Consider the following 13,445-nt stretch of genomic DNA (forward strand, 5'->3'; position numbering starts at 1 on the left):
ATTCCTCCTGAAAGATGACAGATTAAGAAAAGGAATTTAGTGTGTAACAGTAAAGTTTACATTGGTGGCAAGATGACAAATTTTCACATATTTAAAAAGTGCTTCTAATCCCTTTTCTCAAATCCAGAAAAACAGTAACACAAGAAACAGTTTTCCTAAAAAAACCCAAACTACTCAGCACACAAAGTAAAAAAATGAGAAGGGCAGCAGGGGGTATTGTTTCCCTATGAATATTAGGGGAACTAAAGTCTCCTTTGTAAAAAAAAGTACTGTAGGTGCATATTTTCATACAGAAGTATTTCTGTGGTTGGATTTTTTTTTTCCTAAGATGAGGAGAGATCCTTATACAAGAAATAGAGGATAGCATTTCATACACAATACAATATTTGACAAAATGTACACTTTTCAACACTGAAGTATGATCAAACGAAATTTGGATATTGTTAGAACCAAAAATCTCCTTCACAAAACAGCAAATTCTTGTTCATCAGCAACCATAGTACTGAAACTGCATCCAGATCCTGCACACAAAGTTCAGTGTAATATTTGGAAGAGGGAGAATAATGCCTGAGAATCAAAATCAAAAAACATACATAACAAAAGTGTAGTGAATTAAAAACTGTATTTGAAGTAATCTGTAGCTAAATCTGCTGAGTTTTTCCACAGAACTGAATTATTCCAACACCTGGGGGACATTATTCTCCTATTCTCTGCTTGTTGGAGACTGGCTACACCTGGCCAGCCACCAGCAGCATTTCAAATACAAGTAAGATAGTAAGGTATAGAGTGATTCTCATTCATGTACTGGGTTTACCAACAGTGGTGAGCCATTTTTAAGGGGATTTTGAATGCAATTTGCAAAACTTCACATTGGAAAATGGGTCAGTGGGTTGGGAATTAGAGAACTGGATGACTATTTCTGCTATTGGTGTGGCTTTAAAAGATCATTACAACTTCACATCTTAGCCATTTGCAAATAAGAGGAACATTAACTTCTATTTACTAAAAAACTTTGAGCTATACAGATGATAATCAACATCCAAGCTTCTCAGTACACCAACGTGGTTACATTAATGTGGTTTAAAACGCATGAAAAATTACTTTTACAGCAATTACAGTCAAGAAAAGGAAAGTTCTATCCCTTCAGATATTCAGATTAATCCTTTTAATGAGTCCTCTACAACATTAGATTGCAGATATAATGGTGTAATTTCTGTTTTAATTAAATTGTGTTTACTATTATGACATACTTAAACCAGTGACTCCAATGTATGCTAAATTTTGCAATGGTTTATTTCCCTCAGAAGTTTCGAAAGCTGAGCTGTTAAACAGAAGCAGAAGACTTCAATTTCAGTACTCCAGTAAAGTTACTGTACCTGTAGTTATGATAGAGATGAATGCCACAGCAACAAAAAAGACAACAAAAATAATTTCTATCCTCATCTGGAACCAGCGCAGTGTTGACAGGTAGAGGAACCAGTTTGCCGTGTGCAGGTTCAGGGCTTTGTGAAATAAGGTCTCAAAATACGGCTGCCGCCCAAAAGCTCTCAGTGTCCACAGCCCTTTTAAGCTTGTAACAAGATGGGTGAATATTGGGCTCCGAGCTGTAAAGTGTTTAAATTAGAAACATCATAAGCACTCATAAGCAAATAACCTTTGATATAATGCAAATACACAGCCCTATGCTCTAACTCACAGCAGTATAACTATTGTCAGTGTTTAATTTACATGTGTTTTTGGAATACATGGCTGAAGTAATCCTAGCACAGGATATACAACAACAGTCTTTGCATGAATGGGTTGAAATTCCATTCAGTGTATTGCCAGGAAGGGATCACATTAATTCTTCATAGTTAGCATACTACTCGGGGAAGCTCCTGGCCCGCTGTAAGATGCCACAAGAGAAAGGTGGCTCCTCCCCAACCAAAATGAATTCTTGCAATTCTGATAACTCCATCAAGTGAAGTTTTTTTAGCACAGACAGAGAACTTTAATGCTCTGGATTCAACTGTACTGACATGGTAATTTAAAGCAGCTCTTGCATTACATAAAAAGCGGTGAGCCAATGCTGTATCCCTGTGAACATCAAAGAAATTTAGATTTAGTTCTGAGGAACTTCAGAATTACACTTAAGTAAAAGGGATGATGATCATCAGGGTTTAAGATTCAGGACTGATTTGCTGAGGATCTGCCAGTTTGTTGAAAAGCCAGGCCACAGTGCCTGATCTGCAAACCCACAATTCAAAATGAGGTTTTCCATTTTATTGGGAATGTGTTAGTCTCTTAATGGGGGGAGAGGAAGGAAATTTAGTCAAATAATTTATTCAGAAATAAGAATTCTTTGCAATCAAGATATATCCATTCTAAATTTTTCTTACAAAGAAACAAACTCATAGGGCACATACCAAGTCTGACCACAATTTTTCAAGTTACATTTACTCTCAAGAAAACTATATGTCAGGACTTTATTTGTTTTCAGCTGCAGTGGTGATAAAGCCCAGCTTTAAAAAGATCTTCTCCACCGCTCTTTGGCAGCAGAGCACTCAGTATTGGCTGGACCAGTAACAGCACTGGCTTTAAGGAGATATGTGTTCTGCTCCCAGAGACAATGGCATCTTGCAAGAGAAAAGGCAAAGAAGAGGTGAAAGGGTGAATCACTTCTCAATTGATTTGTTGTGGATTTAGAAGTCTACCAATTTTGCTGCTCCTACCTTCAGATTCCAGTTGTTTCAGCTGCTGAGAAGTGTGGAGGAAGTATGCCCTTAACACAATAAAGGCTGCTATCACAGGCACTGATGCCAGGAAGATGTAGGGTTGTAATATTGAGACTACTGTTATAGCGCCAATCACAATCAGTATTAACTGTAGAATGAAAGAAAAATACTATTGATACAGTAAACTTGTCATTTTATAGACTAGAGATTGGTGATGAATCTCCTTCCCATGGCAACTATGTATTGTTTCAACAAACATAAAATGCTAAGTATGATTTGCAGCTGAGAACAAACCTCCATGAAAAGATCGTGAATAACTGAGACCAGATCCATAACCTGTTGGAAAAAGCTGCCATCTTTTCTAATAGATGGAAGAAGTGTTTTCTGCAGTACAACCAGTATTGCAGGCTTCTAAATTATGAAGCCACACAAAAACAATGGCAGCTAGGCACTCACTCTCCAGTTAAAATTGTAAGAACAACACTTGCAATATCTGCAGCCACTCGTCTGGACTAGGTGTGCCAGACTGTCAGGAGCGGAGTGCCAGTCTCCTGCAGGTTCTGGGCCAAGCAGTTTTTCTAAGGGTCAGAAAAAGTGGTAAGTCGCACATCATCACTTGCTCAAGGGACTGTAACCCACATATGAAACTAGCACTACTACTCATCCTGATCAGAAGACAGGAAATGTCGTAAGAGGACTTGTGGTATGAAAAATGAGCAGTTTCAGAAGAAAAAAAGATGGTTTAAGGTGGCAGATGAATCAAAAGGAAAAAAATCATTCCAGAGTTAATCTATTTAACCCACCAGAGACTACTACCATTCTCATAAGACCTCATCCTCAGTAGCTCCAGACAGATTTAGCTAAATCAGGCCTCGATCTTTACTCTAGAAGCACCTTAAGCACTTAGACTGTTTTTGTCTCATACCTAAATCTAATGAAAATCAAGTATATCAGTGTACATAGAATAGCAAAGCTCTGCTTTCTATCAGTGTTACCTTTCACACTGAACAACTACTTCAAACTGCAAACTTACCAGCCTAAAGCAACTGCAAATGAACAATTTGGGCACAGTGATGAACACTGCATTGAAACATCACTGCAAATGAACAGTCAGCAAAGAAATAGATGGAAAGCAAAACTAATTTCACATTAGGAAGAAACCTGCAGTTGGTGCTTTTGCTACTACATCCACATAAATTCAAGGAAGGATTTAAATTTCCAGTACTCCAATCAGAGGTCTTTCATGAACAGGTAAGCATGTTCCAGGTTTCCTACCTTTTTTTTTTAATCAGAAATCTGAGCAAGGCAATAACAGCATCAAAGTTTATGAAAAAAAAATTACCGTAACAGCTGAACTAGTTAAAGATTTCTTTCACTATTTTCCTCATTTCTCTTAAAAGAATGGTGACACACGTGGGTTATGCTTGTGCAGGCTGTATAGCACTTGTCTGCAGCAATGCAAGAATGAATTTGTGTTTACTCATTATTTCAAACTGCAGAATTTAGTACCTCTTGTATCTCTAATAGTTAAGAAGCGAATGAACTCTTCAATTGATATTGAGCGAAGTTACACAGCTCTCTCATTACTTGAGATTACACAGTCACACAGTGACTGTTTTAATTCCTGTTTCCATCTTTTACTCAAATTTTGCAAAGCCCACCATGACGCCATATTGTTCTCACTGCTGGTCCAACAGTTACTTCACTAAAAAGTTCAATATGAAAATTTGTGTTACTCCACATAAACTCCAAACACAAAATAAGTGTAAAGTCAAACAGAAGATGACACCTTCTCTAAAAAAGACAGTAGCAAAAACCAACACACAAGCTAGCTACATTGGCATATGGTCAGGGAATGGCAGCAGAGGGCTCATGCAGCCCAGTTAAGAGCCACAATGCTGCACTGCAGTGACCCCAGGTGCTGAGCTTTCAGGCTTGGGACAGAGGCCAGATGGGAAGACATGTTCTAGTGCTTTCTCTGTGTCATCAGTCTGGAAAATGCAACTGGTGGTAGAGACAGCATTTCACCAAGGGTTCAGGGAGGTGATGGCTGTAGCAGCCAATCTGGTTAACCAATGGGGGTTTATCATTTAGGGAAAACCAGTCATGACCATAGATATAAATGTCCAATGAGTTCACTATGACCTTTTGAGTGTGACTATATTAAACCTTAGGGACAAGCAATATATGCTAGCAGCATCTCACATGAAGATCTTCACGAAATTATGACCCCACTGCAAGCACCAGTAGAAGACTAAGATGGATGTTAAAACTAGTGGTAATGCTACTGCAGTCATTAGCTGGCTACAATTCATACCCAAGATGTACGGAAGCAGGACAGATGGCTGTCAGAGAAAACATCACAGATGCTATCTCTTGTCATTGATGTAAAGGTTGATACCGCTGCTTCTTTTATGGGCAACTGGGTATATCCCAGTGACTGGAGAGTAACTCCGGCCTCTTTCATCCTGAAGCCTCATTCATCCTGGATGAAAAGCCCTGCTCCCTGAAAGGGAAGGCCTCCTGATATGTCTAATCCCCATAAAACTCCTAAGAAAAACTATGTCATGACATCCACAGCTGCAACAGAGAAGGAGGCAGTGTCCCTAAACAAGGAGTTAGCCAGAGTCATCTACCAGTTCATTCTCATAGAAGAGGGAGTAAGAACCAGCTCTAAAATTTTGTGTCAAACTCTTGAGAAAAGCTCAGAAGTCAGAAGGATAAGTTTATGCAACCATAAACCGAAGGCTAGCAGACACCAAGCCTTCATCTCCACCAGACTCAGAATTAGGCATCCCAGTACCTTTAGAAGCTAACCTTTTCTGTAGATCTCTGCACCTGGGAAGGAACAACCACATGCACCAGCACAGGCTGGAGGCTGACCAACTGGAAAGCAGCTTTGCAGAGGTGGCCTTGGGAGTCCTGGTGGACCATGAGGCAGCAACACTCCCCTGCAGCAAGGGAGGCCAACAGCAGCAGCATTGTCAGAAGATCAAGGAAGGTGATCCTTCCCCTCTCTTCAGCACCAGTGAGACTGTATCTGGAGTGGGTTCTCCAGTACAAGAGAGATACAGACATACTGGAGTGAGTCTAGTGAAATGTCTTGAAGATGATAAAGGGACTGGAGCATCTCACATACAAGGACAGGCTGTCAGAGCTGGGACTGTTTAGCCTTAAGAGAAGGCTTAGGGGGATCTTATAACTTTGTGTAAGTATCTGATGGTATTTATTATATTTATATAAATTAAAAATATGTGTATATATGCAAATAATTTTTATAAATTATATATTTAAAAAATTATATTCTATTTATATAAATACCACTAGGTACTTGGTGCGGAGCAAATGAGCCAGATTCTTCTCAATGGCACCCAGCGGGAAGATAAGAGGCAACGGGCACAAGCTGAAATGCACAAAATTCCATTTAAACGTAAGAAAAAGTATTTTTATTGTGGGGATGGTCAAACACTGGAACAGGTTACTCAGAGAACTTGTGGAGTCTCCACCTTTGGAGATACCCAAAATCCAACGTGGCCCTGAGCAACCTGCTCTACCTGAACCTGCTTTGAGCAGAGGGGTTGGAGAGGTCCCAGGTCCTAAGTCCAGAGGTCCCTTCCCTATTCCGTGACTTTGCGATAATAAGCACAGAAGGAGAAAGTCATATGTATAACTTTTCTGTATCTTTCAGAGGAATCTGACTTTGTTCATTAGCAGAGTCCATGGAAGTCTGAAGCTGCCAAACAAGTCTGAATCTATGGAGGAGCGGAAGGTATTTTTTATGAAGGGATGACTGGTAAAAAGCATTCAAGACAGTAGGCAGATTCAGTGATCTTCACCAGAAGAACCTGTAAAGACAGGGCAGCTTATCATGCATGTTCAGGAGCCTCTGCATTTGAGACTGAGGAGATAGAGGTGAACCTATGGGACATTAGAGCATATGTTAACCTCTGAAAGGCATCAGAACAGAGAAGCCAAATCTAGGGATTTTCCTTATCCTTGAAAACATGAAAAACTAGTCAGTTTCTTGTAGAGAGTTTGAAATGTAGAGACAGGCTAACTAAAATAATTTTGGAATAACATTCCCATGGCAGATCCAAAATATCAGAAACAAAATGGCCACACCAGAAAAGACAGTAGCGAATCCTGATCACACCAAAGATGATGATAATGATTCAGACAAGGTGTCAATGTCCACGTTTACTCATTCAGCAAATTTTCATTACATCAGCAGGACATGAAGTAGAGCTGTAATGTCCTTGAACCTCTTCATGTGGAGCTGCACTGGCTTCTCTAAAGTCATGAGCCAAAGTTATCAATTACTAATAAAGATATAGGGAAAGGGATTTGGTTTTGATCAGACCATCATGTTGGTAGGGACTGTAAAGCAGAGCAAACTCACAGATGGAGACAGGCAATCTGTGCAGCAGAGCGTTTGGGTTGATTAAGTCAGGCCTGCATATCTCCTAAATAAAAGTAGAGAGGAACAGGAGGACCAGGGAAGATTTGCTTTTATTTTTTAAATGTTCTGGGAACCAGCTCTATACGATGAAAAGCTGGCATTGCAGCATTAGTGGTGAGACACTAATGAGGGGTGCTGGCATTCACACAGAGGCACAAAGTCAGAATAGGCAGGATGGGGAGCAAACAAAGGCATCCTCCTTGAGAAACACTGGAATTGCCTCTATCTCTGTATTTCTTCAATGTTCTCTTCAGTGTGGATGAACTGCAAGGTCATTCAAAACTCAAGATTTTGCAATGTATGGAGTTTCCCAGGAGGTATGCTGGAAACAAGCTTTTCCATCCAAAAAATAAGAAGTTTGCAATTCTACAATTCTGAGGGATGTAAAATTCCTTCAAGGAGTAGAGTCATCTAAAGCTCTCCTCCATGGCAAACAGTTATCCAGTGCCTGACAGACTCAGCTTAAATCCCAGAGACTCAGGGGAAGCCACAAAGATGTGAAGGATAAAAGACAAAATTAGGCTGTCAAACTTGTGAAGGGGGGGTGGGGAAAGCAGAACTGCCCAGCTGAGAGTTGAAACCACATCATCACGGGTCAAACCGCCCAATAAGGCAGGCCTGGAAGAGTTTCCACAGAAGATAAAAGGACAGAAAAACCAGTAATATATTCAACAAAAGAGAAGAATTAAAGGTGATGCTAGTAAACTGGGAACAGAAGAGGCTAAGGAGGTAAAGTCTTGAAAATGGCTGAATGCAATTAAAGGATAGCATAAAAAAATATTAAACTTGACCCAAGATAACTGAAAGAAACTAAGGAATGCCCTTTACACCTTTGAAGTTGAATGTGGGCAGCAGCAGGGATACTTGTAGTGTAGGGGTCTGCAGGGCAAAAATGTTTCTGAGCCTGAGTACTAAAAGTGGTTTGCACAAACAGTGGACGTACACATATAGGCAAGTACTCAAAAAAGAAGCAACGAAGTTGACTTACAGGATAAGCAGCTATGTAAATAGATATACAGACTGAAAAAAAGGAAAAGAGATTAATTCCAGTTGTTATTTCTTCTTATTAACATGATTTCTTCTGCATGATGTACAACTGAAACTTTACAGTGCTATGCGACAGCAAAATTTAGAACTTTTATTCTACAAACCTGAATGAAGTCAAACACTGTAAGTGGAAGTAAGTCATCCAGTACTGCAGTATCTTTTGAGAATCTGTTAAGCATACCACCTATGGATTAAGGAAAAAAAAAAAAAAACAAAAAAGAAAAAGTCAAACATTTTAACAACCCCAAAATCCTATATTTATTACTTTAACAAAAAGTCCAATGCTTTCTGAATACAAAACACTAAGGATAAGATTCTTATCCTAGTACACAAGATTCTTCCTAGTACAAGCAATTCCATTACAGTTTAGTGGAGCTACAGCTTCTTTCCCTGTGGAGGAATTTGGCTCCACAACTTCTGTTTCAGCTCTTGGAATCTCAGAAAAACACCAGGAAGATGTAATAAAACCAAAGAAACATAATTAAACAGGACTGAAGCAGAGGCACAAAACATAAGGTCTGTGTACCCCTCACGCAGCAGGCTCTACTGATACACAGATAATTTGCACATCAGCATTTGTATGAGTTTGCACACCAGTTTCTTACCTTCTGAGCAGAATTACTGTATTAATCACCAGGTAACAACAGAATTAAGAATATAATGAGAAAATTGAAGAGAAACCCTATGTTGTGTTGTCATTTACCAGTGTCTCCTGTAATCTAGTATGCACCAGTAAGAAGAGTATGGGATAGGAATTTTATGTACAGCAGGAGATGGAACTTGTTGCACCAGTTATATAATGAATTCTCTGTCAACTCCAGAGCCAAATTTGAATATGCATACCATTATTCACACTGATGTTTTATGCCATTTTAGTAGCATGAAATAAAGCACTATTTATCATCCACACCTGACTCCTTGTCACTCACCACATAGCTGACTATATCTTTTCTATTGCAGTTTTAGACAAAGTATATTCATTAGAAGTTATTCTAGTTTTATTGCCTCAAACAGTTAATTTTCTCCAACTTTCAAGGTGATATTTCAGAAGCAGAATTGACAACTGAAATATATCACAAAGCGCAATCAAGTTCATTAAAAGATTCACAAATTACTTTACATGGCAAACTTTTAACATTCAGCTTGACTGAAAATGTAAATGGAAAGCAACAGTATCCTTTAACAGAATGAAAACTGTTTAATTGAAATGAAACCCATACATGAGTCAATCAGTTCCCATCTCAGTTACCTGCTTTCCATGAGTTGAATGTTGACATAGGTGCATGAAGAACTGCGTGCACCATCTTTTGATGAAGAGTTTTAGACACTGTTATAAGCGTATGCACAAGTGGCAAACCTCTGAAGATTCCCATGGCAAGCAGAGTATCTGCCACTCCCACGTAGATATAAATGATGTAGTAGGAGCTAGTGTCAGTGACAATCACAGGAGGTTTGTCAGAGGTACTGTTTTCTGACTGTGTTGCATTTGCTTTCAAAGCTGTCCTGTGTGATGGAAATTAAAAATAAATGCATTACTGGAAATTGTGGGGTTTCCTCTACTAAATAGTACTGCAATGTTCATTTGTTTTAAAACTATGTTAATGGTTAGTTATATATATTTCAAGTCATTTTTTAAATATTGTCCTGTATGTATGAAACACAAAATATGAACTACTCCATGTTCCACTAAGGCAAAGTTACTCTGTGGGTGTTCAGGGGTCAAGGCAATAAATGGGTTATTCATCTCCTCAGATAACTTTGGTGATTCAGGCATCTATTAGCATTTGTGGTAATTTCTGCAATTAGTTGCAATTGTGCAATGAAGGGGTTTTACCAAGATGGAAACTAAGCCATTGGTATATAACTACAACCCCTCCAACAGTTTTCTCCAAACTACTGTGAAAATGTACTGCTTTGGTAGTTTCTTGCAAATCTACTGCCTGTTTAATCACTGACAAAACTAGTCTAATCAAGGAAAACACATCGACTTCTCTCAACCAGAAAAAACAGTTAAGTGTTGAAAAAAGTGAATTATTATGGAAGTAAAATGCTTTAGGTGTACTATAAAAATCAAAGGCCTTAGTGACCTATTGTAAGGGGACATCAACAAAACTCCCTCCTCCTCCAGATCAGACCTAAGTCACCATATGCTTTCTATACTCAAACATACAGACTTAGTGCTGCAGGACAAACACAGGGATCAAAAGCATTAACCCAGGAAAAGCCATACCACTGCTCAATATGCTTTAAGCTTCATCTGCCTGACCCTGTAACTTCTGGGAATTTTTCATAGGTGAACAGAGGAAATTGTACAAATGAGGTCTTACAGAAACTGCTCCCTTAAAATGTTCCTGAGCAAATGTCTCACCTGGTACCTCTGAAAGACAGCGGTGAACCACAGTGTATTCAGGATAATCAAGTCCATGCATCTCTAGAGTGAGCTGACCCAGGAAAAGTCTTGCGTGCATTGTTATGTGCTCAATAACAAGGCACAAACCATTTGACTTAGCATTTAAAGAAGTACCAGCTTAAGATACCACCTACATGAAGTATCTAGATCACCCATCTATGAACCATTTTATTGAATATAAGCTAGTGCCTATCCATATAGAATTCTGGCAGAATTTATTAATTATTTATAGCAAAAATCAATATAAAGGAGACCCCAATTTCTCAATAAATGATCACTACTACTTACTTTTTAAGAAACCATAACCCAGCAAGAGAAGCAGCTACCTGTGACCAAAGAAAACAGAGTAAATTTTTTTGTATTGTCAGATTGTGTACTTTTTCTTATCTTCTTTCACTGACTTTATAATTGTTTATAGAGAGCATTATAAATGGATGGAAGTAAAACTTCCCTGAAGCAAAAACCTTGTCATATCTGCTCCTCTTTCCACAGAAACCATTTAGAGCATCCCACCAGGAAAGCTACATTTAGACTTGTATTACAATCAGGCTCTCAAGTGCCTAAATATTCTTTTATTGTTTTTTACCGTACTATTAACAAAGGCTTGCTAATGCATTCCTAATGACAAGGAACATTCATTGTATGCTTTAACATACTTTATTTTTTTAAGATTAATATATCTTGATGGCCCTATAAGAGTAAGTCTCTCAATATCTTCAAAGGCAGGTATTCAAATATGAATGTCAAACCTTTAACACTGTTATTTTTGCACTGTTGTTCTTGCTAGCTGATATCTACATTTGATATATCTACTTGTCTGATATTGCTTGGTGCTAGTTTTACATAACTCTCCACGTAACCTATTTTAATATTTTTTAAATGTGGAATTAAACCCTTTTTATTGTGAGATGCTTCAGTGCTCAACAGAAGCTTCTCTGTACACATTTTCTTACCTATCCACTGAGACACTGGAGATCTTCGTCTAGTCCACCACATTTCAGTCTGCTCTATTTCTGCCTATGATCTTTTTTCTAAGGGTTGGAACATAGTTTCTATGATCCTTTTCCCATATATTTTTATGGCACTGGTACAGGAATGTATTGCGTTAATACCTCAGCACATAATTGAAGTCTTCTCCTTGGGAACCACTAACTTTTGCAGATCTTACAGTAAATAACTCAAGATTGACCATGATGTCCTGAATTTAAGCATTTGTAATAATCATGCTTCTTTCACAATAATTTTTCTACATCTCCCAACAGAATTCTTGACTCCTCATAACAGAGGAGTTTTTTCAGCTGTGAAGTTGAAGGAAGAAAATATTGTGACAGAATAACTTCACACACACACACACACACACACACACGCACACACACACACAAATCTAGGAAGAAATTACAACTGATGCCCTATTTATGGTGATCTGTGTGGACTCACCTTGGAACCTACAATATAAAAAAATCTATTCTAAATCTAAAATAGTATCTCTATCATTTCCACAATAGTCCCACCTAGCTTTGAAGGGTGTCAAAACTTCACTTTCAATTTACTTGTCACTACTCTCTCAGTTCAGCACTTGGATGTTGCTCCTCGCTAGCCTCTCTTCAGTGTCTAAGGTTAGAAGGGTACAACCTGTCAGCACAGGCGATGTAACCACTTGGTATTTCATCTCAGGGACAGAGGTTTGCTAAAGGTTATATAGTCTGTGCTATGACTGAATATCTTCCGGCCCATTAATTTATCAATAGGCTTTTACTTAAGTAATAGTCACAGTAGGAAGTTTAACTTAGATGGATACATTCTTTGTCATAAGATTTGTTCTTCGATTAGAAGATGAGGCTTTTGAATCATTTAAAAAGGTTTTAGTTTAATTTAAAAGCAAAAATTTGTAATCAAGATTAGAAACGGATGCTGAATATACAGGGATAAATCTGACATAATTCTAAGTTAAAATTTCCTTTTCCCCTACAACTCACATTCAGCTTTGCTGTTGTAGGTTTACACAGCCATTTTCCACTACCATGAAAATAAAATTTACATGGTAAGAACAGCTACACATCTAAATACTGTCTTGCTTCTGGAGGTGGTTTAAAAATTTGGGATCTCAAACTAGATCTAAGCTCCAGGCTTTATTCATGGTCTAAGCCCTAGGCTTTATTCCTGGTCCAGAAGGACTACTTTAAATCACCTCCAACATAACATTAGTGCTAATTCAGGATACCACCAATCATATCCTTCTCCAAATTTGATGATACTAGAAGTTTGAGTGCCACCACAGAACTGCTAAAAACCTTTCACTGACACAGTCGGCCAGAAAATAGTACTATATTCCTGATGGATTCTTCTCTTCTTTCAGCTCATGTTGAAAAATGCCAAGAAAAATTGGTACCATATTTTATAAGTTGACATATGAATACAGTCTCATTAATCTCCCAGTCTTCTCTCCAAAACACATTCCTTCCCTCAGAAAATACTTGATTTAGGATATTAATTGTAAAAGAGGACACGATGAGATTCTGTATATATGCTAAAAGTCTCTCCTAAATTGGGAGACAAGACAAAAAGTAGGCAATTTCTGTTATAAGAAAAATAGTCAGACTCGCATGATCAGGCAAATGTTCTTCAGCACTTTTTCTGACAGCGTTTTCCACTGTACTTGGAAAAAGTCTTCTCTGCACGCTGCAGGAACACCTCGTCCATCTTTAAATGCCGTCACAGGCATTCAGCGCTCTGCCTTACCACTCTTCCTTCACTAGGAGCAAAGCTACTAACACATTTTTGAAAGCAATTCTCCAGAATTTATGGATGTGCTCAT

The 13,445-nt window shown here is 38.4% G+C and overlaps 1 protein-coding gene across 1 annotated transcript in view; it reads right to left on the bottom strand.

Annotated features, from left to right (window-relative positions):
• The window catches only part of CFTR (CF transmembrane conductance regulator), a 91,627-nt gene that overhangs the window by 27,414 nt on the left and 50,768 nt on the right, over window positions 1-13,445 (bottom strand). Inside the window, exons 16-20 of the mRNA XM_030016320.1 lie at window positions 10,919-10,956; window positions 9,470-9,723; window positions 8,325-8,404; window positions 2,712-2,862; window positions 1,377-1,604 (exon numbers count right to left, since the gene is read on the bottom strand). Coding sequence (XP_029872180.1) covers window positions 1,377-1,604; window positions 2,712-2,862; window positions 8,325-8,404; window positions 9,470-9,723; window positions 10,919-10,956 — 751 coding nt within the window. The remainder of the gene's footprint in view (window positions 1-1,376; window positions 1,605-2,711; window positions 2,863-8,324; window positions 8,405-9,469; window positions 9,724-10,918; window positions 10,957-13,445) is intronic.

This window comes from Aquila chrysaetos, chromosome 5 (assembly GCF_900496995.4).
Source record: "Aquila chrysaetos chrysaetos chromosome 5, bAquChr1.4, whole genome shotgun sequence".
Lineage (NCBI taxonomy): Eukaryota > Metazoa > Chordata > Aves > Accipitriformes > Accipitridae > Aquila > Aquila chrysaetos.